Source organism: Protomyctophum parallelum, assembly GCF_964188405.1.
Source record: "Protomyctophum parallelum genome assembly, chromosome: 21".
Classification (NCBI taxonomy): Eukaryota; Metazoa; Chordata; class Actinopteri; order Myctophiformes; family Myctophidae; genus Protomyctophum; species Protomyctophum parallelum.
Genome location: NC_139713.1, coordinates 33257805 through 33281548, shown reverse-complemented (window position 1 = coordinate 33281548; position 23744 = coordinate 33257805). Strand labels below are relative to the sequence as shown.

General features: G+C 41.9%; 1 protein-coding gene across 2 annotated transcripts in view; it reads right to left on the bottom strand.

Moving 5' to 3' along the window:
- Nucleotides 1-5353: 5353 nt before the first annotated feature.
- pi4kaa (phosphatidylinositol 4-kinase, catalytic, alpha a) overlaps nt 5354-23744 on the bottom strand; it is a 51432-nt gene continuing 33041 nt past the window's right edge. For both annotated transcript variants that reach the window (XM_083793869.1, XM_083793870.1), the window contains exons 37-54: nt 22586-22744; nt 22095-22174; nt 21441-21640; nt 20667-20754; nt 20133-20300; nt 17389-17442; nt 16666-16786; nt 14604-14733; nt 13649-13719; nt 13318-13390; nt 12650-12830; nt 11851-11955; nt 11443-11568; nt 10629-10749; nt 7865-8024; nt 6923-7012; nt 6292-6375; nt 5354-5793 (exon numbers count right to left, since the gene is read on the bottom strand). In XM_083793869.1, the coding sequence (XP_083649995.1) occupies nt 5742-5793; nt 6292-6375; nt 6923-7012; nt 7865-8024; nt 10629-10749; nt 11443-11568; nt 11851-11955; nt 12650-12830; nt 13318-13390; nt 13649-13719; nt 14604-14733; nt 16666-16786; nt 17389-17442; nt 20133-20300; nt 20667-20754; nt 21441-21640; nt 22095-22174; nt 22586-22744 (2063 nt within the window). In that variant the 3' untranslated portion in view covers nt 5354-5741. The remainder of the gene's footprint in view (nt 5794-6291; nt 6376-6922; nt 7013-7864; nt 8025-10628; nt 10750-11442; nt 11569-11850; nt 11956-12649; nt 12831-13317; nt 13391-13648; nt 13720-14603; nt 14734-16665; nt 16787-17388; nt 17443-20132; nt 20301-20666; nt 20755-21440; nt 21641-22094; nt 22175-22585; nt 22745-23744) is intronic.

Sequence of the window (23744 nt, the reverse complement as noted above, 5' to 3'; positions counted from 1 at the left end):
TTAAGATGTTGGCTTTCCACGTGGGAGACCTGGGTTCGATTCCCGGCTGTTACACTATCATACAAAAGAAGACCTCAACAACAGCGCTAAGAAACATCTGATTAATATGAGTCTGTGTTATTTAAACTTTACTGAAGGCTAACGCACAAAAGATCACTTCAAAATTACCAGGAGACTTTGCCTGAGAGTGTCTGACTGATGGTGCAGTGGTCTAATCATCAGGCTTTCAGTACAGACATTCCATGTTCAAGTCCTGTTCCTCCTACAGCTCAATGCTGCAGTAATTTGAACTTTTCAAGGCTTGAATAAAAAATAAAAACTCAAAAGCACCAGGAGACATCTACTGATTGCCCAAAGGTGCCTTGGCTCAATGGTGTGGAGCGCTTGACCCGTTGCCTCTGCTACAGACAGTTGGCAGGTTCAAGTCCCATGTCATGACATCAAGGTGCTGGAGGACCATCGGGAGACGGTGCTCTCTCCCCCTGTTTCCTGAGATGTAATGGTTGGGGCTTATGTCTGAAAGAACCCTGTCCAGCTAACCTTTTACCATGAAAATGTCCAATTTAACATAAATGGTAAATGGTGCATGCACAATCTCTGTAAAGCTACGCGCCTTTATCCAAGGTGCTTTACAGAGATTGTGCATTACATTCACCCATTCATACACCGATGGCAGTGGAAACCATGCAAGGCACCAACTAGCACATCGGGAGCCAAGGTTTGTGCTATTGCCATAGAGAATGCATTGGGCGTTTAAGTTAAATAACTCATAAACTACAAAACATAAAAATAAAAAAAAGTTCCAGCATGTGTCTCCACAGTAAGCTGAATAATAAAAAGTGTGAATGGAGTTTCTAGGTGAAAGTGACTTTTGACGTGCCTATAGAGCTGCCATTGAGCCCCATGTTAAATGTCTCAAATTTGAAAGCACTATATTTCTAAAACTATGACACCTTTCAAAGATTCCTTTTCAGGCAAACATGTCCACCGTAAGATGAACCTAAGTAGGCTAGAATGGGGTTGGTAGGTTTAAGTATGTAGGACTAGTAGCATGCCATAGTTTGTGCTATTGCTATAGAGAATGCATTGGGCGTTTAAGTTAAATAACTCAGAAACTACAAAACATTTCAAAGTAAAACGTTCCAGCATGTGTCTCCACAGTAAGCTGAATAATAAAAAGTGTGAATGGAGTTTCTAGGTGAATTTTTTGACGTGCCAAAATCTGCCATTGAGCCCCATGTTAAAAGTCTCAAATTTGAAGGCACTATATTTCTAAAACTGACACCTTTCAAAGATTCCTTTTCAGGCAAACATGTCATATTTTGGGGGAACCACTGCAGGTAGTAAAAGGCAATGATTTGAGCCAGACAAAAATAGGTGAACACATTTAATCTGTGACAGAGATTTAAAGACATAATAAAATAATGCCAGAACATGTACAGTTACAGTACTCTCTATAAACAACTGACTAATATCTGATTTATACGTAGTTGTGCGTGGCTGTCCCAACTCCCTGCACCACAAGTAGCAGATCTACAAGTATACAAGCTCATAGCTGGTGTGAGCTCGTATAGATCAGCCATAATGTATAATGTATGTAATGTAACTCACCCATGCACAACTACAGTAACTAATCAGAAATAATGGGCAAGTTAATTTACCCATAATCACAGACGAACGTGCACAAAGGTACGTAAACACACACACACGCTCATAAACAGTGTACACAACCAAATGAGCACAAAGTATTTAGGTGTTCAACACACATCTTAATCTTAGAAATATACAGTATTGCTGTAGTGGGGTCAATTAGGGGGAGGGTGATCTTACCAAGAAATGTCAACCATGATAATGAATACAGTAGTAAACTAATAACACCTCCCACCTCCCCCTTTTTCCTTTTGTACAGGCAATTCAAATATGTTTTGAATACCTAAATGAGTAGTTCACGCCAAAAAGTACTTATTTTCTATCAATTACACACCCCATGAAGTCATGGAGATTTTCTTTGTTTTGTCACATTCCTAAGCCAATAAATTGATGACCAGCACGTCCGTCATTGTATCATGGTAGGAGACTCAAAAGAGCCTCCATTGAGTCTTTAGAAAAATAGTCTTCGTTTTGTGAACTACTCCTTTAAAGGGTTCACCTCTAAATAAGATCATACACTCACAAACATGTGGGAATTTATAGTGGTTCACACAGGATTGAGTAAACCTAAAGTCTGCTTTATACTTCCGTCACACAGCAGACCTACAAGCTCAAAACACGTCACGAATGTGAGGTGTTGTGAGCTTGTAGGTCTGTTATTTTTGACACGACAGAGCATAAATGAGTCTTTAGAAACCATATTTGTTGTACACTACACACATGGATAATTATGGATCATATACAGTTATATTGCATAGGGTTGTGTTGTTCTCAAGTATAACACTATTGTTCTTCCGTTTGTGCCAAAAGTTAAAGAGAAATGGCTTTTAGGTATAATAGTCATAAATTTTTAGTAACAAGAGAAACGAACAAAACCCCCAAATCTCAGAGCTTCAAGTACAGATTTGGACATGAAGTGATAATATTATTAATGTCTCTGTTGTGCACAGAGTGGAATGTCTCTAAAACAACATCCGATATAATAATAGTAAAGGGTAATAACGCTCGTATCCGGACGAAATAAACTTTTCTTTCATGATCAGCTAAAAACAAGACCTATACTGTTAAAAGACATTAAAGTTAAAAGCCTGCCTGAATGTCGTAGGCTATACGAAAGAAACAGCCGGTCGATCGACAAGCGCAGCTTGAAGATCTGCTATTTTCGCTGTGTGACACCAGCGTGCATTTAAATCAAGTATATACTGTTAAGACCTAGTCTATTTTGTTGTAAATAATCTCCACCCACACAGATGTGATTAATGGGGTGATACTGCAGCTGTAATGGGGTGGGGGGTTTGATCACAGCTCTATCAGAAACAACCATCAGACAGGGGGGGGGGGGGGGGGAGAGCCTGATATGTCTGACTTCAAAAGTCAACATCAGCAAAAAACAAAAAGCCGTCTATGTTTTCAGTCAGCATTCTAACGTAGAATATCATCGCAGTCAGACAGAAACCTTGTATCTCTCTCTCTCCATAATAAACGGTGTGTTATTAAAGGGTTGAGCAGTGGTTTTCAACCAGTGGTCCTTGAGGGGGTTCCAGGTGGTCTCCAGGTGGTCCCCAGCTAAATGGAGAGTTGGTGGTAAATAAATGGATCCTTATAGATCTTTAACTCGAGTGTAAAATGAAACCAAATGGACATTTTACACTCTCAAAGAGTTAAATTATTGTTAAACTTTATACTTCATTTACAAGAAGTCTATAGGGAATGTAGAAGAATTGTTATTTTGATCGTTTGCCTGTTTTCTCTCCCATGTTTATGTGTATTAAAGGATCTCCATTAGAGAGAGGTCTGACAACTATATAGCCCTATGTACCCATCATCAACACAGCATGGAATTGTGGACAAAATCGACGCGACGCGTTTCAGCGGGTATCAAGTAGTAGGTCATTCGTTTAGTAAAAAAAACTAAACGAGAATATGGAGATAAGAGGTTTCCGCCCGACAACGACAATACGTTTTGTTCCATCGTTACCAAAACAAAGGTGGCATGATAACTTTTGATAGTCATGCGATTAGAAATTATATAATAATTGTATTTGATTTGATCAATACGCTTTATATGTAAACTGGAAAGAAGAAAATTGATTGTGTACTCGACTAAATTGGAGATAATTAACCACTGAAATCCTATATAGGTAGTTGACCGGGGTATACGACAAGGACATATGCTAGGTACGCTTAGTATTTCCTTATACACCCAAAAGCGACGTATCGTGAGCATGTAGATTTTCCTGCGAAGATATTTGATGTCGATCAGTGGTTTTCAAGCTTGTAGATCATTAACGCTTGAGTGTAAAATGTTTGCCTGTCATCTCTCCTATTGTACCAATACAGCATGGAATTGTGGACAACATCTTATCCAACGATAAACTATCCTTTACTTTTGGGTCCAAGAGATTAAATCTCATCAAATGGTGGTTCCGTGGCTCAAATGGCGAAAAAAAATAATGGACCTCGATATGATGAAAAGGGTTGAAAACCACTGATGTCGATCGAAAACAGACAAGTCGCTAGCATAGAGCCCTGAGGGACTCCGGTTCTAAGTGTAATACAAAGATATTATATATAAAGTGCTTAAAAGTGAATGACAGCATCATTATAAATAACAATATACTGGAAACTGCATTAAACAAACAAAAAATATATGTAATAACGACTAGTCGCCTCATGGTCAACCTTACCTAAACTGTGACACAGCTGTCTGTGTAGGCCAGTGGTCTTCAACACTGTTCAGAACAAGGACCCCTTGCGAGAGATGATGCAGGGACCTCCCACTACGTATTGTATAAAGTTCTGTTGCAGATCCACGTCGATGATGTGCATTTTCAGACAGTTAACCACTTAGACCCTCAATACTTGATCTTCTCCTCCTCCTCCCCCCCCCCAATGTTCCACCCAGAATAGGGACGCTAGGGTTCCCTGTAGTACCTCTGAGGACAACACTAGGGATCCCGGGCCCCCTGTTGTTGAAGACCCCTGGAGTAGGCTTCTGTTGTGTGACAAATTAACAACTTTTTGTCACAGATTAATGACAAAAAGTAAACAACAAAGCTAATGACGATAAACTAAAAGCTATAAAAGGGCGTGCAAGTGATATGTCTTCTTGTTAAAGTAAGCGTTAAGTAGCTCTACATTCTAATAGTAGTAATTGCCATATTAGAGTGATTATTCGTTAACAATAGTCCTGACCATTTCTCCAACTCTTTAGTAAAAGAGAACATTTTCAGATCGCGATACCAATTTTGTCCATTCAGGAGAGAGACCTCAATTCAGTAACAAGGATAGGCCTATACAGGATATAAAACAAGTGAAATTGGAAGTACTTAATAATACACTAAAAGAAAACAGAACTTTATGAAAATGTAAGGAGATAAATGAATGCTCTTTGTGAGGTTGTTCTCTCTCCTGATATCGTACAAAGATCGGTGTCCGCACCACCTGAAAACGTAATTTTACAACAAAAAAAAAGACAAAACAAACACTCTCTAGTAATGACTTGCTATCAGAATATCACCAGCGAAAACATCACTTAATAAACATATTTTCCGTTCTGTGATAGTCAAGTGGTTCTTTGACAAACTTGAATTATGTTACAAGTTACACGTATCACCCGTAACATGATTGTTTTTTGTTTTTCCTGTTTTTCTTTTAATCCTCTACACTTTATACAGAATTTCATAACAATCAAACTGCGCTGGAGGATAATGTCAGATTAACAGCGACAAAGTGTGAAATTATTGTAAGGAGGCAGTTTGAACGCAATTTTACCAGTGGTTATTTAGTCCTACTTTGTGAGGGTTCTTTTTCCTTTCTTTTTTTAAATCGGGAAGACCAGGATGACATTGTAAAGTACCTCCAGTACGCAGTTGACATTGTCTGTGTTTTTGATCCATTTCTAACTCCGATAGGGGTACCAAATGGACCGCTGGGGTTAAACACTGATGATGATTTGACTGTGCACTCTGCGACCTAGAAGAACCTTCCCAACGTTGGACCAGAAACAACTGTGCGGTTCCTGTTCTGGTGTGTTCTGTACAGCGTGTGAAGGGTTAGTAGAGAGGAGGACGACTACCCCCGGAAGATCTTCAGTATGGAATCTGGTTCTGGTAATACTGGAGCATGTCGTACGTTTTGCTCCTGTTGAAGAAAGGAAAAACAATGCAAAACTAATATTTTCTCATCCGTTTTCCAATCTGCAAGCAGCTTCAGAAAAGAAAATACGACTATGTTTTTGTTTCTCCTACTCAAAGACAGGAAATATCTATATGTTGTGCTCTTGGATATTTTGTTATTGAGGGGCCCTAGCCCCTTCTACTGTATGCAGCTTTGAGGGTTTGTGTAAACGCAAACAATGAATGCCATTGATAATGAATGGCCAGCTTTGAGTGTTTGTGTAAACACAGACATTGCATAAACACGAACATTGAAGACAAAGATGAGGACGCAAAATCTGATTGGCCGGAATGAGATGATGTATGATGATGTGTGATGATAAGAGCGCCCCTCACTTCACATGAGTGTGATATTTAGTATTCCAGTGTCAATGCCACAGCTCACTGCCGTAATAGGAGCTTAAACAGAAACAGTGAAATTGAACACTCACTCAGTAAAGATAAAAGGACTTGTGTATCTTACCTGCTGCTAAGGAAACAGCTCTGTATGATTTTGATGATGTAGGCTGCCGCTTCCTTCTCACTCATCTGAGGGTTGAACCGTCCTCTGGAAAATAAACATAATGTCGTCTGTGTCCACTAAAGCCCCATTTATACTTTGTTGCGCGATGGCGTCACGTGTCCCGAGAAGAGAACGGCCTAGACTGAGCTTGTGGGTCTGCTATTCTCGGTGCAAGACGCGCTCGCGTGATGGAAGAGCCAATCCGTGTGCGTCAATCACAGGGCCATGAGCACAGACGCCGATTGGCTCTTCCACTTTTTGGTGAGAGAGAGACAGAGAGAGTTGCTCCTGCTCCAACTATCGCTTGTTCATTTTTACAGCAAATTCTGATTTAGTCTTAGTCTTTAGAGTAACACGCCATTTAGTTTGAATCCTATTTAGTCACCTGTAATTGTTTAGTCTTAGTCTAGTCTTAGTCGAATAAATATAAAAAACCTTAGACTTTTAAGTCAACAAAATTAACACTGGCTTGGATTCTTATCAGTCTTTCATCAACGCTGCCAACAGATTTGTTTTGATCACAGGTGTGTGAACCATTCGCTCTACAGTAACACGCACATGCACATGCATACAGTTGTATTGTACTACTTACTTGAGGAGTTTAATGGTTTGTCCCCTGAAACAAGGCAGTCCGGTGTCCAACATGAGAGTGACTAGAGAAACCACTGCATCCATGTAAGGCCTGAGAGACACAGGACACACATGATGTCAACAACAATGTTTAGCAAGTTAGCATTTTGTTTTTGGCGTTCCCCCTTTTGTGCCAGGGAATGCAAGTAACATTAAAGAATGTAAGCTGACACAGTGACACACACAAAGTGACTGGTTAAAAAAGAAGGACATGATAATGTTTACTGTGATTATGGTAAGCTTACTTTTCACATTTTACATATCACCAAAGAGTAAAAACTCCTGTAACTTTAACCAGCAATTTATTTTGGCCGATACGAATATGCAGCCGATACGTCGGTCTAACAGATCTCACCGTACGGCCGATACCAATATGCAGCCGATACGTCGGTCTAACAGATCTCACCACAGATACCAATATGCAGCCGATACATCGGTCTAACAGATCTCACCACAGATACCAATATCGATACGTCGGTCTAACAGATCTCACCACAGATACCAAAATGCAGCCGATACATCGGTCTAACAGATCTCACCACAGATACCAATATGCAGCCGATACGTCGGTCTAACAGATCTCACCACAGATACCAATATGCAGCCGATACGTCGGTCCAACAGATCTCACCACAGATACCAATATGCAGCCGATACGGTCTAACAGATCTCACCACAGATACCAATATGCAGCCGATACGTCGGTCTAACAGATCTCACCACAGATACCAATATGCAGCCGATACGTCGGTCTAACAGATCTCACCACAGATACCAATATGCAGCCGATACGTCGGTCTAACAGGTCTCACCACAGATACCAATATGCAGCCGATACGTCGGTCTAACAGATCTCACCACAGATACCAATATGCAGCCGATACGTCGGTCTAACAGATCTCACCGTACAGCCAGGTATCCTCGGACACACATCTCCATGAACCACTTGAAGGGCGTGGCCTCCATCTTCCCGCCCATTATCATCACCATCTCATCGGTCAGCTTGATGTCTGGCTCCCAGCCCAGGTTACCCCCAGGAGAGCTCTCAAACATGAAGCCAAAGTCTACGCACGCACACACACACACACACACATGCACGCACACACGCACACACACACAGTTGATTTTGATTACGTTTTAGTCATCAGATTTGTTTTTGTCTAGTTTTAGTCAACAAAATACCATAACATTTTAGTCGACAAAATCTAGTTGATTTAGTCGACTAAAATATATTATGGTTGGCCATGATGGCGTTACTTGTTTTACATAAATGGATGAAAGTACCCTTGCTGTGATGTACAGTACCTATATGGATGAGATGGCCCTTGTTGTAATAATGTACAGTACCTACAGTATATGGATGAGATGGCCCTTGCTGTAATAATGTACAGTATATGGATCAGATGGCCCTTGCTGTAATAATGTACAGTACCTATATGGATGAGATGGCCCTTTCTGTAATAATGTACAGTATATGGATCAGATGGCCCTTGCTGTAATAATGTACAGTACCTATATGGATCAGATGGCCCTTGCTGTAATAATGTACAGTATATGGATCAGATGGCCCTTTCTGTAATAATGTACAGTATATGGATCAGATGGCCCTTGCTGTAATAATGTACAGTACCTATATGGATCAGATGGCCCTTGCTGTAATAATGTACAGTATATGGATGAGATGGCCCTTGCTGTAATAATGTACAGTATATGGATAAGATGGCCCTTGCTGTAATAATGTACAGTATATGGATCAGATGGCCCTTGCTGTAATAATGTACAGTATATGGATCAGATGGCCCTTGCTGTAATAATGTACAGTATATGGATCAGATGGCCCTTGCTGTAATAATGTACAGTATATGGATCAGATGGCCTTTGCTGTAATAATGTACAGTATATGGATCAGATGGCCTTTGCTGTAATAATGTACAGTATATGGATCAGATGGCCCTTGCTGTAATAATGTACAGTATATGGATCAGATGGCCCTTGCTGTAATAATGTACAGTATATGGATCAGATGGCCCTTGCTGTAATAATGTACAGTATATGGATCAGATGGCCCTTGCTGTAATAATGTACAGTATATGGATCAGATGGCCCTTGCTGTAATAATGTACAGTATATGGATCAGATGGCCTTTGCTGTAATAATGTACAGTACCTATATGGATGAGATGGCCTTTGCTGTAATAATGTACAGTATATGGATCAGATGGCCTTTGCTGTAATAATGTACAGTATATGGATCAGATGGCCCTTTCTGTAATAATGTACAGTATATGGATCAGATGGCCCTTTCTGTAATAATGTACAGTATATGGATCAGATGGCCCTTGCTGTAATAATGTACAGTACCTATATGGATGAGATGGTCCTTGCTGTAATAATGTACAGTATATGGATCAGATGGCCCTTGCTGTAATAATGTACAGTACCTATATGGATGAGATGGTCCTTGCTGTAATAATGTACAGTACCTATATGGATGAGATGGCCCTTGCTGTAATAATGTACAGTATATGGATCAGATGGCCCTTGCTGTAATAATGTACAGTATATGGATGAGATGGCCCTTGCTGTAATAATGTACAGTATATGGATCAGATGGCCCTTGCTGTAATAATGTACAGTACCTATATGGATCAGATGGCCCTTGCTGTAATAATGTACAGTATATGGATGAGATGGCCCTTGCTGTAATAATGTACAGTACCTATATGGATGAGATGGCCCTTGCTGTAATAATGTACAGTATATGGATGAGATGGCCCTTGCTGTAATAATGTACAGTATATGGATCAGATGGCCCTTGCTGTAATAATGTACAGTACCTATATGGATCAGATGGCCCTTGCTGTAATAATGTACAGTACCTATATGGATCAGATGGCCCTTGCTGTAATAATGTACAGTATATGGATCAGATGGCCCTTGCTGTAATAATGTACAGTACCTATATGGATGAGATGGCCCTTGCTGTAATAATGTACAGTATATGGATCAGATGGCCCTTGCTGTAATAATGTACAGTATATGGATCAGATGGCCCTTGCTGTAATAATGTACAGTATATGGATGAGATGGCCCTTGCTGTAATAATGTACAGTACAGTATATGGATCAGATGGCCCTTGCTGTAATAATGTACAGTATATGGATGAGATGGCCCTTGCTGTAATAATGTACAGTACCTATATGGATGAGATGGCCCTTGCTGTAATAATGTACAGTACCTATATGGATCAGATGGCCCTTTCTGTAATAATGTACAGTACCTATATGGATCAGATGGCCTTTGCTGTAATAATGTACAGTATATGGATCAGATGGCCCTTGCTGTAATAATGTACAGTATATGGATCAGATGGCCCTTGCTGTAATAATGTACAGTATATGGATCAGATGGCCCTTGCTGTAATAATGTACAGTATATGGATCAGATGGCCCTTGCTGTAATAATGTACAGTATATGGATCAGATGGCCCTTGCTGTAATAATGTACAGTATATGGATCAGATGGCCCTTGCTGTAATAATGTACAGTATATGGATCAGATGGCCCTTGCTGTAATAATGTACAGTACAGTATATGGATCAGATGGCCCTTGCTGTAATAATGTACAGTATATGGATCAGATGGCCCTTGCTGTAATAATGTACAGTACCTATATGGATGAGATGGCCCTTGCTGTCCAGCATGATGTTTCCATTGTGTCTGTCTTTGATCTGCAGAAGGAACAGCAGCAGACTGTAGGCTGCCATACTGCGGATGAAGTTATAGCGTGCCTGTCGGAAGATAGGATGACAGTTAGTACACATGATTTAAGGTCTTTAGACACCGGGGGTCGTAGCAAATGCATAAGTCTGTAAATGTTGTAGTAACTTAAAGTTTAGATTTCATATGTAATACCAGGAAAAGGTATAGGCCTGAAGCCATAGCTTATTTCGCCTACCCTTTTACAAAATAAAGAAAAAAGGACAAGACACATGTATATGTACATTATGTACATGTTTTCTTTTATATTTTATATAATTATTTATGATCTTTGTGTGTGCGTGTGCGTATTAACGGTACCTATGGAGAGAATATTGTGTTCCCATTATAAGACAGGCTGAAAATAACTTTTATAGTTGCTGTTTAACCACTTAAACCACAGCATTCATATTCTGGGAGGAACATTCACCACAAATAGCTGATCTACAAGCTTTGGTGAAGAGACTTATTGGTGTACTGTAGCCTGTAGGCTGAAAAACAACGCATCAAGTACAGTTTAACTCGGGTCTGTTTTACTAAGCATAAAGGCTCCAAGTGGTTTAAACTGAAGTGTCATTGATGGATTATCAAAGTATTCTGAGGCACCCCTGGATTTGCTTCAAGGCACCCACTCTGAGAAGCCCGGACTTAGTGTGACTTGGTGTGCAAGTGGCTTCAGAGGGTACAGGTTTGGGCTTAGAGGTGATTGATAATACTTTCCACACCTTCTGAAAGGCCAGGGTGGACTCGTCTCCGTACTGGTTCCTGAAGTAGTCGTACATGCCGAAGTCAGTCTGTCTGCCCAGCTGGTCCCGAGACTTGCAGTCTGGGATGCACTCAATCACGCCACACTGAAACACAAACCGGTACATCATAAGCATCATCATTCTGTACATTGGAGAACACACCACAGATAAAGTAGAAATCCAGACCAAAGCACATGTACCCTGAATCAGCCTATAATCCTGTCCCGACAGACATGTTGGGACATGATTATAGACTGTCCCAACAGTCTGTCCCAAGTGGGAGCTTTGCAAAGTTAGTGTACAGACTTATATTTTTATATAACCATCTTCTTACCCCCGGGGCGGTACTAAAACATGTACTATGCTGACACATAGCGTTCTCCTTACCCCCGGCGCGGTGGCCACCACTCTGTAAGGGAAGACGAACAGGTCCAGTCCCACCAGCTGGAAGATGTTCTTGAACAGACCGATGATCTGCAGAGCCAGCATGTCCTGTAGAGGGCGTGAGCGAGACAGACAGTAAGTAGCAATGGGTTCTATGCACACATAATAACTCTTCCTACTTCCGGGCTGCTTCCCTTTACACTCCCATACTGGGCCATTTGGACTCCATTGGGGTAGCAGAGTGTTTCCAGTGAGCCAACATGCACAATAGTTACATTACATTAGTGTGTGTGTGTGTGTGTGTGTGTGTGTGTGTGTGTGTGTGTGTGTGTCTGTCTGTAGGGCGTTGCTGAAAATGAGCACTTGTGCTCAGCTACTACCCTGGGTAAATGAAGGATAAAGAAAAGAAATCACACCTGTGTGAACTGAGTGGTGCAACTCCCCCCTCCCCTCTCCCCCTGCCTCTCTCTCTCTCTAATTAGCAGGCAACAGTGCAATACTATCTCGGTTTCTGGCACAACAGCGCCACTTTTGCCCCTACTGGTACTCTAAACATAGTCACATAGTCCCATAGTGACGTTGCTGTTCTTTGGAGTGGTTGCACCACTCAAACCAGAGTGGAACAGACAGAGCCTTCATTAGTATCATCGGTAACACCTTGTGTCTCCATATAGGGAACTATCCCTTTAAGCTAGTCATTTGAGGACCCCCCCCCCCCCCCCCCCCGCCCCCAAATAATTTGGGGACGCCCAGTTTGAGAACAAAATGATGTACGATGAGAGAAGTGAGGATTGAAGTATACCTGTCTGCAGTCATCGCCCACTTTAAAGATGGCCGCCTGCCAGATGACCCTGCGCGCTGCGTCTGTGTTCTCCTCGGAGTCTTCCAGAGAGTCCGAGGTACAGCGCATGCCCTCCTTCTCCAGCTCACTCACCCCGCAACGCTTCACCTTGAACTTAGCCAGGTAGGGAGCTTTGGCCGCACTGCATGACGGGAACACGTGGATTAAAGGAAAATGTTTTCTCTCACGGCTGAAAACTATTTGTATGGCCATGTCCTAATGTGTGAAAGAAGTCCTCCACACTAGCGCTGATTCCTAAACAATTAACACAATATGTAAAATGATGATGTTTTAGTACCCAATTGTTCCTGCTGTTCTACAGTACATACTGCCAACCAGGTGAAGAATTCAAGGACCGAGGCTTTAACCTTTGCTTTATTGAAAATTATAAGAGACCATTAGGCTTCTGAACACATTGCTAGTTTGGCCCGCTAAAATGCTCTAATCTTAATATTATAACCAAACATAGCCTATGCATCACAGACGCGTTGAGAGCTTGTAGATCGGCAACTATTGCTGCGCAACATGCTACCATAGAGGACAATACATGCATGGCTTCTATGAAATCCAAAAGGACTTGTTGTGTGATCAAGCAGCCTAACACAAGAGCCAACAACATGTGAGCTTACCTCTGCATAGGGGTTCCAGACTTGTAGTCGATGTCCAGGACTATGGCTTCTGGGTTGCTGGGGAGATAGCAGCCTAGAGACAAGACAGACACACCAAAGTGGTTCATGCACAGAAGAGTTTCAATGGCATTATAGTGTTGTTGTTGTTGGGCATCTCCATATTTGAATGAGTTTTATTTTTATACTCTACTTGATCATACTACAACGTGACACAAACGTATCCAAAATAGCAGATCTACACGCTTGAAGCATGGTGCGATGTAGCGCATTACATAGGGATCTGTGAAAATAACATGTGGATATTTATCAGACTTATGAGAAGTATGGTTACCTGGCTGAACTTTGATTTCTGCCAGGGCCTTGAGACAGGCTCGCTTCCTCTCATCACCCTTTGGAATGGGTCTGAAAATAATTACATTTTAAATTAAACACCAGGGACACATATCAAATATCCAGAATAGTTGTTATTTCCATCTGGACCTAGCTTGGTAAACCCCTCCCTCTTGAAAACATTTCATTCATTCTGCGAGCAGAATTAAATCTTTGTCTAGCGAGGTTTACCAGGCTAATCTGGACCCCCAGGGGATCCCAAATTAATTTTGGGCGGTCCCCAGACAATTAGCTTAATGTGCAACATTGTTTTCTTACTCAACCCTAAACAAACCATTCATTTCTAATGTGACCTTTAAAGGTATATTCAGTGATTTCACTTAATTCAAATATCAGTTATTTTTTTGTTTTGTTGTGATAATCCTCCCTACTATAGAGTGTGCTGACCATATAAAGAGTTCCTCCCTGTCCCCAGTTAACCCCTGGGGGTCAAAAAACCTTAGGTTTCGTTTTTGACTCTCTATCCTGATTGGACGAAAGGCTGGGTCCCACAGCCAAAAACGAAACCTAAGGTTTTTTGAGTGAAATCACTGAATATACCTTTAAGAACTTTTTAATACCAAATTGGCCAAATTGTCTACAATTGTCTCGAAGTGTGAGGCGTTGAGCTTGTAGTTCGGCTACTTTCACCATGTTTATCTGTGGAGCCAAATCAAACTAAATGTAATGCCTAAAATTGACACAGACATCAATGGTGGGTTCAGCCCTCGCCCTTTTACCCATCTGTAAAAAAAACAGACCTCTCCAGATGTGAATGCAGCATTTCTTTACTATCGTGAAAGAAACGCAAATGCCCCACTTTCCATGCCGTACCCAAAAAATGCATTTAGGAGAATAGCTTTTTTCCGAACTTTCCGAACCTCTCCGGCATAAACTGCTGTGTGAAACAAACGTACTTGATGATGGCAGACACGTTGGTGATCTTGTTGAAGAAGTCAAACTCTCGCGAGTAGAAGTCCTTTGCTGGACCAGACAGAGAACCAGTCATTTCCTCCACCATCTGCTCCAACAGCTCCCCAATGTCGGCTAGACACAAAAACATGTACAGTTAAACTCAGATCAGTGTAAATTTTGTTGACTATTTTGTTAAAACTATGAAAAAAAAATCCGCAAACTACCTTTTTTCACTGATGAAAACTAAATAAAAACTAAACAAAAACCAAGCTATGGTGACTAAAACTATGCCACGCCCTGAAAATATCGCAAAATCCCATCCTGATCCGCTATGCTTTTCCAGAATCCGATGAGGCATGCCTTTTTCGCAAGCTCCAAATTGAATATTTATTTTATTTCCCAAATGAACACAGCACACGTGTCCGTAACCTCGGCCTGAAACCAGCGTTGATTTTGAGAGTGCAACACCCGAGCGCAACCAAACATAAAATGACGTTTCTTTGTAGCTCTACAGTATCTCTCCTCCAGTAGTCCCTCCCTAACATTTTAGTCTAGATTTTATCTGTTGACGAAACTGTCAATAGAAGGTAGGCCTGAAATACCCTGAAGTTATGCGGGAACGACTACTGAGTGGCAAAAAAACGACAGAAAAGTCCTATCTGATTGCATTAAATGATGAAAAACGACATTAAAGGAGAATTCCATGCTAGAATGCGTTCTTATCTTTCTTACCTTTCTTTGTAGTTGTTACGTCCCCACCAAAGAGGTCCAGGTGTTTTTTTGTGCAAAAACTCCTTATTGGCTATTTTCCCTACCATAAGCCCTCAATGAATTGCATTGCATTGAATGGGAATTGAATGGGGCTATGGGGTGTTATGCTAATTCGCTTATTTCCATCGAAAGAAGTAGTAAAGTGTGCCGTTCGGGATATTATTTACATTATGAAGAGAAGATATATACAAAGAAATTATAATTTTGAGCGATGGAAATAAGCGAATTAGCACAACACCCCATAGCCCCATTCAATTCAATGCAATTCATGTAGGGCTCATGGTAGGGGAAATAGCCAATAAGGAGCTTTTGCACAAAATAACACCTGGACCTCTTTGGTGGGGACCAGGGGGGCAGTCAGCCAGATATTTCGTGAAGCCTCATTTGAAATCGGTAGTTCATATAATGGCCTGTTGTGGCGCTGGACTGGACCCAAAAAGCCCCATAGCTCCATAGAGGCCCATGTATTTTGGCCCAACTTCACCTAGACTGTATTACCTTAATAAACATGGTCATGAATACTTTCTTCTTCCAGTCACTAGTTTAAAGTCTCATTTCTAATGTCATAATATTCTTTTTGGAAAATTATGGTCCCATTAATTAAAAAAATGACCATAAAGAAAAAAAAACATCGCGTATGTTCTGAGGGGCGTGGCTACCGTTACAGTCTATGATCGGGATTCCCCTCCCACTCGAGTCAAAATAAAAACCAACGGAGAAGAAGGGGGGAAGTCCCGCCTCGTTGTCTGGGCAGCCAATGGCCAGCTGGTCCAAAACGGAGCCAGCCAATGGCCAGCTGGTACCAAACGGATCTAGAAAGATGGCGACTTACAGTGCAGGAATAACAGGCTTCATTTTACGTCCATGTTAGACCCGGCGAACGCTTTGTCCATATTTTTTACAGTCTATGGTGGGGACGTAACAACTACAAAGAAAGGTAAGAAAGCCTTTTAGTATGGAATTCTCCTTTAAACTCACTTTGGCACTCGATTTGCCACTCACTTTATGCATGCGTAACCTCTACCACATATACAGTATTTAGTCTTAATTTTAGTCATCTTGGCTTCGTTTTTATTTTATTTTCGTCAGGCGGGAACCCATTTTGGTGTTTTAAACATCATGTTATAATTTAGCTATTGAAAAATAGCAGATCTACAAGCTCATACGAGCTTGTAGATCTGCAATTTTTTTTTTTATCGTGAAAATATTTATTTCAGAAAACTGGAGGATTTAGAAGATATTTTTTTATTTCGACACCGGGCCCTAAATGGGTTAAAAAAGAGGTAGTCTCACGGTCTTTGTGGTGCGCCTCCTCGTCCAGGTAGATGTTGGTCTTCATGTTCCAGATGAACTGGTGGGCCAGCAGCTGAGAGGTCTGGGCCGCCCACAGGATGTACTCTCTCACGTAACCCATCTACGGTGGTGGTGGGGAAAAGTATGTTTTATGTTTTACGTTTATGTTGAGTAAAAGTAGCAATACTGCAATGTAGAAAAGAGTACGCCGTTAAAAGTAAAAGTCCGGAATTCAAAATGTACTCGAGTACAAAAGTATTGGCATCAAAATGGACTTTAAAAGTACCAAAAGTAAAAGTGCTCATTGTCCCATTTCAAGTTTTCAAATGTATACAAATCTTCGAAAATAGCAGATCTCTGTATATTGAAAATATACAAACTAGGGATGTTGGCTTACTTTGCCGATATGCAATTTTACAATATTGTCCAACTCTTAATTTCCGATTCCGATATCAAATGGTCAGGTAGCAACATCACCTGTCATGGAATTAACACATTATGCCTAATTTTTAAATAGAATTACGCATGTGAAAACCGATATTGATGTTTTACGATATTACATTTAATTTAGTTAATATAACGTCTGATGATAATGGGGGGGGGGGGCAATATTATCTGACATCTCTGCAACAAACAGTTGATTGAACTTAATATTAAACGTATGTTAAAATGGTACAGTATGTGTGATGTACAGTATGTATGTGAACATCGATCTTTAATCACCTTATCATAGCGGAGAGCCTGGACGATCTGGGGGATATAGAACAGGATGGCGTCCTAAAGAGAAAGAAACGTTACAGTATCTGAAAGCAATCTTATCTATCCATCTATGTCTGTGTGTAATCCACGTAACTCTTGAACCGTTTGTCCCACTGACTTCAAATTCGACACAAACGTTCCACACGCCCGCAGGGGATGCAGTGCCCGGTGTCGAGTCGGTCGGACCCACGGTTGTCCAGAACCGCTCTAAAAAGACCTCTGCCTGGGCTCTGTAACAGGGCCCCGGAATGCCCAGGGTCCATATATGGAGCTGGCCTGATCTGACATCATTCATCATTCAGCCTACATACTGTAGACTCCATATTTGGGCATGCCTGATAAAGAACTCCAAATACGGGCATAAAAGGGACACAGACAAAATATCTGGGTGGGGGCGTGGGACATGCATTTCCAACTTGCATCGTTCCAAGTAGGAACGATGTGCCCAACGGGCACCGCTATAGAGGCCCCACGGGCACTGCTCTAGTATAATTTAAGACAGTGGAAGATTTAAGGAGGAAAATTAAGCTGTTAACTTCAAGTCATGCTACAAAGGTCCCCTTTGTAATGGAAGTACCTTATAGGAAGAGATTTATCCAAAGATACGAGTTGCAACACCCTTCATTACTGAAATATTCACACACCATTTGCAACCAATACATCTAAGCCCCCAGACAGACTTGCCAATGTTGAAGCTGCGAGACGTAGTGGTGAAAGCTAGAACTGCAGGCGGGCCCCTGAATTTAGCACGAGGAAACCCCACGCCACTGGGCGCATTTGAAAACATACGTTTAAACAGGGTAACTTCCCACCCCCTCACCCCCTAAAACTTAAATGTAGTTTTCCCTGGCAATAGGAAAGAAATTATCTAAAGAGACAAATAAGATCACTCTTCATTTCTAAAATATATGCGTTTAAAAAAATGGCCGCCGCCATATACAGCATAGTGCCATAGCTCATATCTTTGCTTTTGTTAGAGATATAATGATAACATTTGTGTCAATTCGTGTACATTTCTGGGGTCAAGTAATCCAATTCAATAGGATTCCAGGCAAAAAAAAATCCAATCATTTTCTCACTGCCATGACAACAGGGGTAAAATATGCTAATGTCATTCTAAAAAATAAATTTTCAGAATTGTAACTCTCTCCCCAAGATGGTAGTCAATCAGTTATGGAGGTATTTTGGATCATCAGGCATTGAGGCAAACAAAGACAGAGACACGCAGGTATTTCTAAGATACATGTTCATGAATTCATAGGAAAGGTACATTAAAACATAAATCCAAAAGCCGAGATTAGACTAGTTATACACATGACAGAGGGAAGGTTGTGTCATGGGGCCACGCTGTCAATACCAGGCCTGCATGTCACGCTAGCCTGTTGCACTGTCTTGATTTTATAATACTCAGGTGGTCAGAACATACTGTATAAGGCCAAGGATTATTCTCCTCTTACACATTATAATATAGACCGTACAGTTTTAATGTATGAAGATATTATTCAACACAGTGCAACACCGACGACTGAGGTAATAAATCACTTCGGCGGCATCTTCAGTTTCATCTTCAACTAGAAGTGATTTTTAGCAGGCCTACTGTGGCAGCGAGCACTCATCGGTTGCCATCAGTAGTCATGCATGCCAGTTCCCACCTGACGCCACGTGTGAGTCCCGACCGCTCCGACCATACTGAATAACTGCTAGCTTTAACGTCTTCAGACTAGGACTCACATCTAAGAGGTACAAATCACCACCGTGGTGGTTGAATCCTCTAAAGAGAATGATACGATCTCCCACCATGCAACAGCATGCAGTAAATCCGGGTCTTTTAGAAGTTTACTGGATTGAATTTCCACAGATCATTGAAGGTCTTCCGCCAGGTTTGGCCGCCAAATATGTATAGCTCTCCATTGTATGAAAAGGCACAGTGACTCCAGCATACTTCTGGAGGCACTATAGAAGGCCTGCTCAGCCAAGGCGTGTACACGCCATGGCATCAAATGTCACGTAACTTGATAATGGACAAAGCAATGTCATGAGTCAAAGTCCTAATCTGTGATTTGTGAAACGGCGTCAACGTGCTTAGATTGACTATTTAAAAATGTTTTTCGAAATAGAAAAAAAGGCAATGAAGTTTAGGGAAAAGAATAGGCAAAAATAGGACCCATAGTCTTTAAGCTTTGCATACATGAAATATAAATGGAAAAATAAATGGTAAATGGTCTATTTTATATAGTGCTTTTATCCAAAGCGCTTTACATAGATTCACACACACATTCATACACCGATGGCGGAGGAAACCATGCAAGGCACCTGCTCATCAGGAACAATTAGGGGTTCAGAGTCTTGCTCAAGGACACTTCGACACTAACTCTGGGGGAGCCCAGGATCGAACTGGGAATCTTGCGGTTCCCTTCCAGCCACTGCTGCCCCATATATCTGTTAGCATTAGGGTTTTGTGGAAGATTGAACATCTACAAGCTTACAACTGTGTCGTAGATGGACTTTTTCGGCTTCATAGAAGACATGCTGACTCCTATGAAATTCAAATGACTGAAATCAGTCGCGGCGACTGAGAACTTGAATCGCTGCTTGATGCTGTGCATTGTGCACAACTGCACATGCAGTGTTGTATTACCATCACATCATTGAGCCCCCCTACTATTGTATGTGAGTGTTCAATGAATCCAACAGCTGTCCATACTTACAGGAGGAAAGGAGCGCAGCACCTTGACGCCATACTGAGCGGTGAGAGGATGAGGAGGGTACATGCTGCTGAAGTAGGACAGGCCGGTGGGAGGGTCTGCCGGAGCCCAGCACAGGATGTGGCTCAGCTCCGGAGAGTCTGCATCGATGGTGTGCCACGTCACCAGGAACTGGAGGGGGTTACACAGAGAATGCATTCTTTAAAAATAAATCACACCCGTGTGAACCAAGTGGTGCAACTCAACGCATTTAGATATTCATATATTAATTTGAGCGGCCCCACCCCCTATGCAAACCTATTTCAAACCTTAAAAACTTGATACTGCCCTCCTAATACGTGAGGTACCCGTGTTTTATTATTATCACTTTTTCCATTTATTTGTAATACTTTTTGTTCTTTCCCTGATGCTTTTCATTTTCAAAAATATATATATATTAAAAAATAAAAATAAATGACAAAACAAATGACAAAAAACAAGAGAATTATTAGGTGGCATTGTAAGAGAGTGTGGTGAGCCTCGTCAAGCCAGCCGTACCTTCACAGCCTCGGGTACGTCGCTCACCGCTCCGGGGTCCAGTCTCACTAGTCTAGTCACCTCTGCAACGATGGCCTCGTTCTTAAACCTGGTTCACACACACATACACACACACACACACACACACAACGCACCGCTCACATCTGATTCTGGTCACAAGCTACGGTGCTATGCTTAGGGATGCACCGATCCGGCTTTTTGGCATTCGATACCGATTTCGATACATGGGGGTCCAGTATCTGCCGATACAGAGTACCGATCCGATACCCCCCACAAAGAAACGTAATAACCTATTAAGCTGTATGCCTCACTGTGTGGAGTCTGGAATCATTATTTTGTGTAAGGCAACATCAAGGCTTGACTTAAACATTACTTTCCCAACTTTGTAAAACAAAATGTAACAAACACAGATATAAATGCACTGAATTATTTATTAAATAACTGTGCAACAATTAGACCAGGTTAATGTGTGCGCAGGCTAGCCTGGCTGCATTCCACATGTTATACTGTCAATACTACACTGCTGTGTCACAGAGGAGGTAGAGTTGTTTTCATACTGTAATTACACATAATTATCGGATCGGATAATGGATCGGCCACCGATCCGATACCCGATCTAGAATTTTAGCCTGGATCAGCGCCGATCTCCGATACGAGTATCGGATCGGTGCATCCCTAGCTATGCTACCTGGCTGGCAGCTGCATGGCCACCAGGTACGGTGCTATGCTACCTGGCTGGCAGGCGCATGGCCACAAGGTACGGTGCTATTCTACCTGGCTGGCAGCTGCATGGCCAGGTACGGTGCTATGCTCCAGGCCAGGTTGACGTTGTCCTTCCACTGCTTCTCCGTCAGACTGATGTATTTGGACCTCCAGTTGGCGATGCTGGTCTCCACCGACTGCTCCGTGGCGATGTCCAGCTCGTGCGCAGAGAGCGGGTTGTACCACGTTGTCAGACGCTCAATCTCACTGGCCTGAGAGAGAGATGGTTAGAGAGAGAGAGAGAGAGAGAGAGAGAGAGAGAGAGAGAGAGAGAGAGAGGCATGTAGGGGAAGGAAAACCGTTGCAGAGTTTGAATGTGGTGGTAAGACACACAAAAAGAAAACACTATTGCGCGTAAATTGACAATACTTACGCATAATTTATAACCTAGATGTGCACCCCGAAAATTGCTGATCTACAAGCTCACAACGATGTGTGTGTTAAGTTAAGAGTTAAGGGATGCCCACACCAAGTAAAGTACACAGTAATAAATAAATAAGATAGCTCACATCATATCGGCATAGTTATCTTACCAGTTATCATTCTTGGTGTGGAAAAGGCCCTTTATGCTTTACTTGGTTGTGCAACCAACTATTACTACTATATTTAAAGCGGTGAGGAATGAAAAATGATTAAAAATCCATAATTGTCCATGTCCTCACTCACCAGTAAGGCCAGCAACAAGGTCCTTCGTTTCATGTAGTACTTGTGAAGCTGGGTCCCTCGGTTACTCTTCTTAGACATACCTGCATGGGAGCAGAGAGAGAGAGAGAGAGAACACTTTGAGACCCACTGGTGACAGAGGCGGCAAGATGCCGCCTAGAGCAGGTGACTCTTCTGGGTTTTTAAACAGCTGGTGGATGGAAATGACGCTCATGCTGCAACTTGACACGTCTGCAAAGCCTTCAGTTTTTTTGCCGACACGTCAAGTTGGGTACACTCTATTTGACTAGAATGGAACAGAGCTGTCATTAGTATCATCGGTAACACCTGTGAAGAAAGTAGGGAAGTGGCCCAAGTTCTTTCCAAAATGGCGTGTGTACATATAGCCCATTGGCCTCTCTACTCCGCTCTCACTCAGCCACAACCACCATAGAAGAGTGACCTGTGTGTTAAGTTAACAGACCCTGCCCTGTACTGAACGTTCAGCGTTGTACCTGATTTCTTGGATGTGGTGGACACGCCACTGGACAGAGGGTACGTGTTGATCCAGCCGCCCTGGCCGCTCTGCTGCGAGCGCGAGCTGGAGTCCATGTTGTTCCTGAGGTCAGCGGCGTTCATCACCGATAGGCTGTTCAATGACGGGTCCTGATTATCTACACACACACACACACACACACACACACACCGTTGCTGTCGGGCAGAAACCACTGTGTTTTCTTTGTAAATGAAATGCCATACTTGATCATACAAAAGTAGCAGATCTACTAGCTTGAAGTGTGGCGCAAAGCGATGGGTTTCAAGCTTGTATATCTGCTACTTCTTGAGTCCAAGCGGATCTCTATCTGTACCTCTCTCACACAGTCTCTTACAATGTCCTCTTCTGCCTCTCTAGCAAACTGGCAGAACCAGTTTCTGTGGCTATGGTACGCATTTAGCTCAATACTTTGTTGCGCGCCGGTGTCCCGCACCAGATATACAGTAATCTACAAGCTCACAGTACAACATGTTGTGAGCCGAGGTGAGCTGGCTGACCGACTGACTTTCCTTGGTGTGCTACAGACAGACAGTAATGTCTTGGTATCCCATTTCTTCATACTACTTCCGCAACCAATTAAACACAAATGCACCGTTTAAATAAAGTGAGAAACTCCCACGGGCACAACACCAGAGGTAGCTCCACTGATCTCATCCCCACGCAGATTCGGCACAAAATGGGGATGAATTCATTCTACGATCATGCCATCAGAATGTGGAGTGACCTACCAACAGCCATCAAAAAGTGTGCCCGTCTGCAATTTACAACTGGACCTAGACAAGTCTCTAGTATCGATGATTTATTGTATAGTATTATTGTATATCTTTAAATGTCTGGATGAATTGAATACATACGTAGGACCACAATGCAAACAACTTAAGCCCCCAGGGCCTGGTTTTATCCTTTTAGTATTATTATATAACTGTACAGCTGTACTTTTTGCAAACTGTTAAAGTATTCAATCAATCCAACTGCATGCATCTTATCTCCATTATCCGACAGCTAGCCATGTGCAGGTATTTCATATTTGACTGAAATGCTAACGGCTTAATTCACGTTGTTTTCTTGAGTGGATCGGATCTTTTTCTGCCATTTTTCAGTATTTTGTCTCCCTGCTC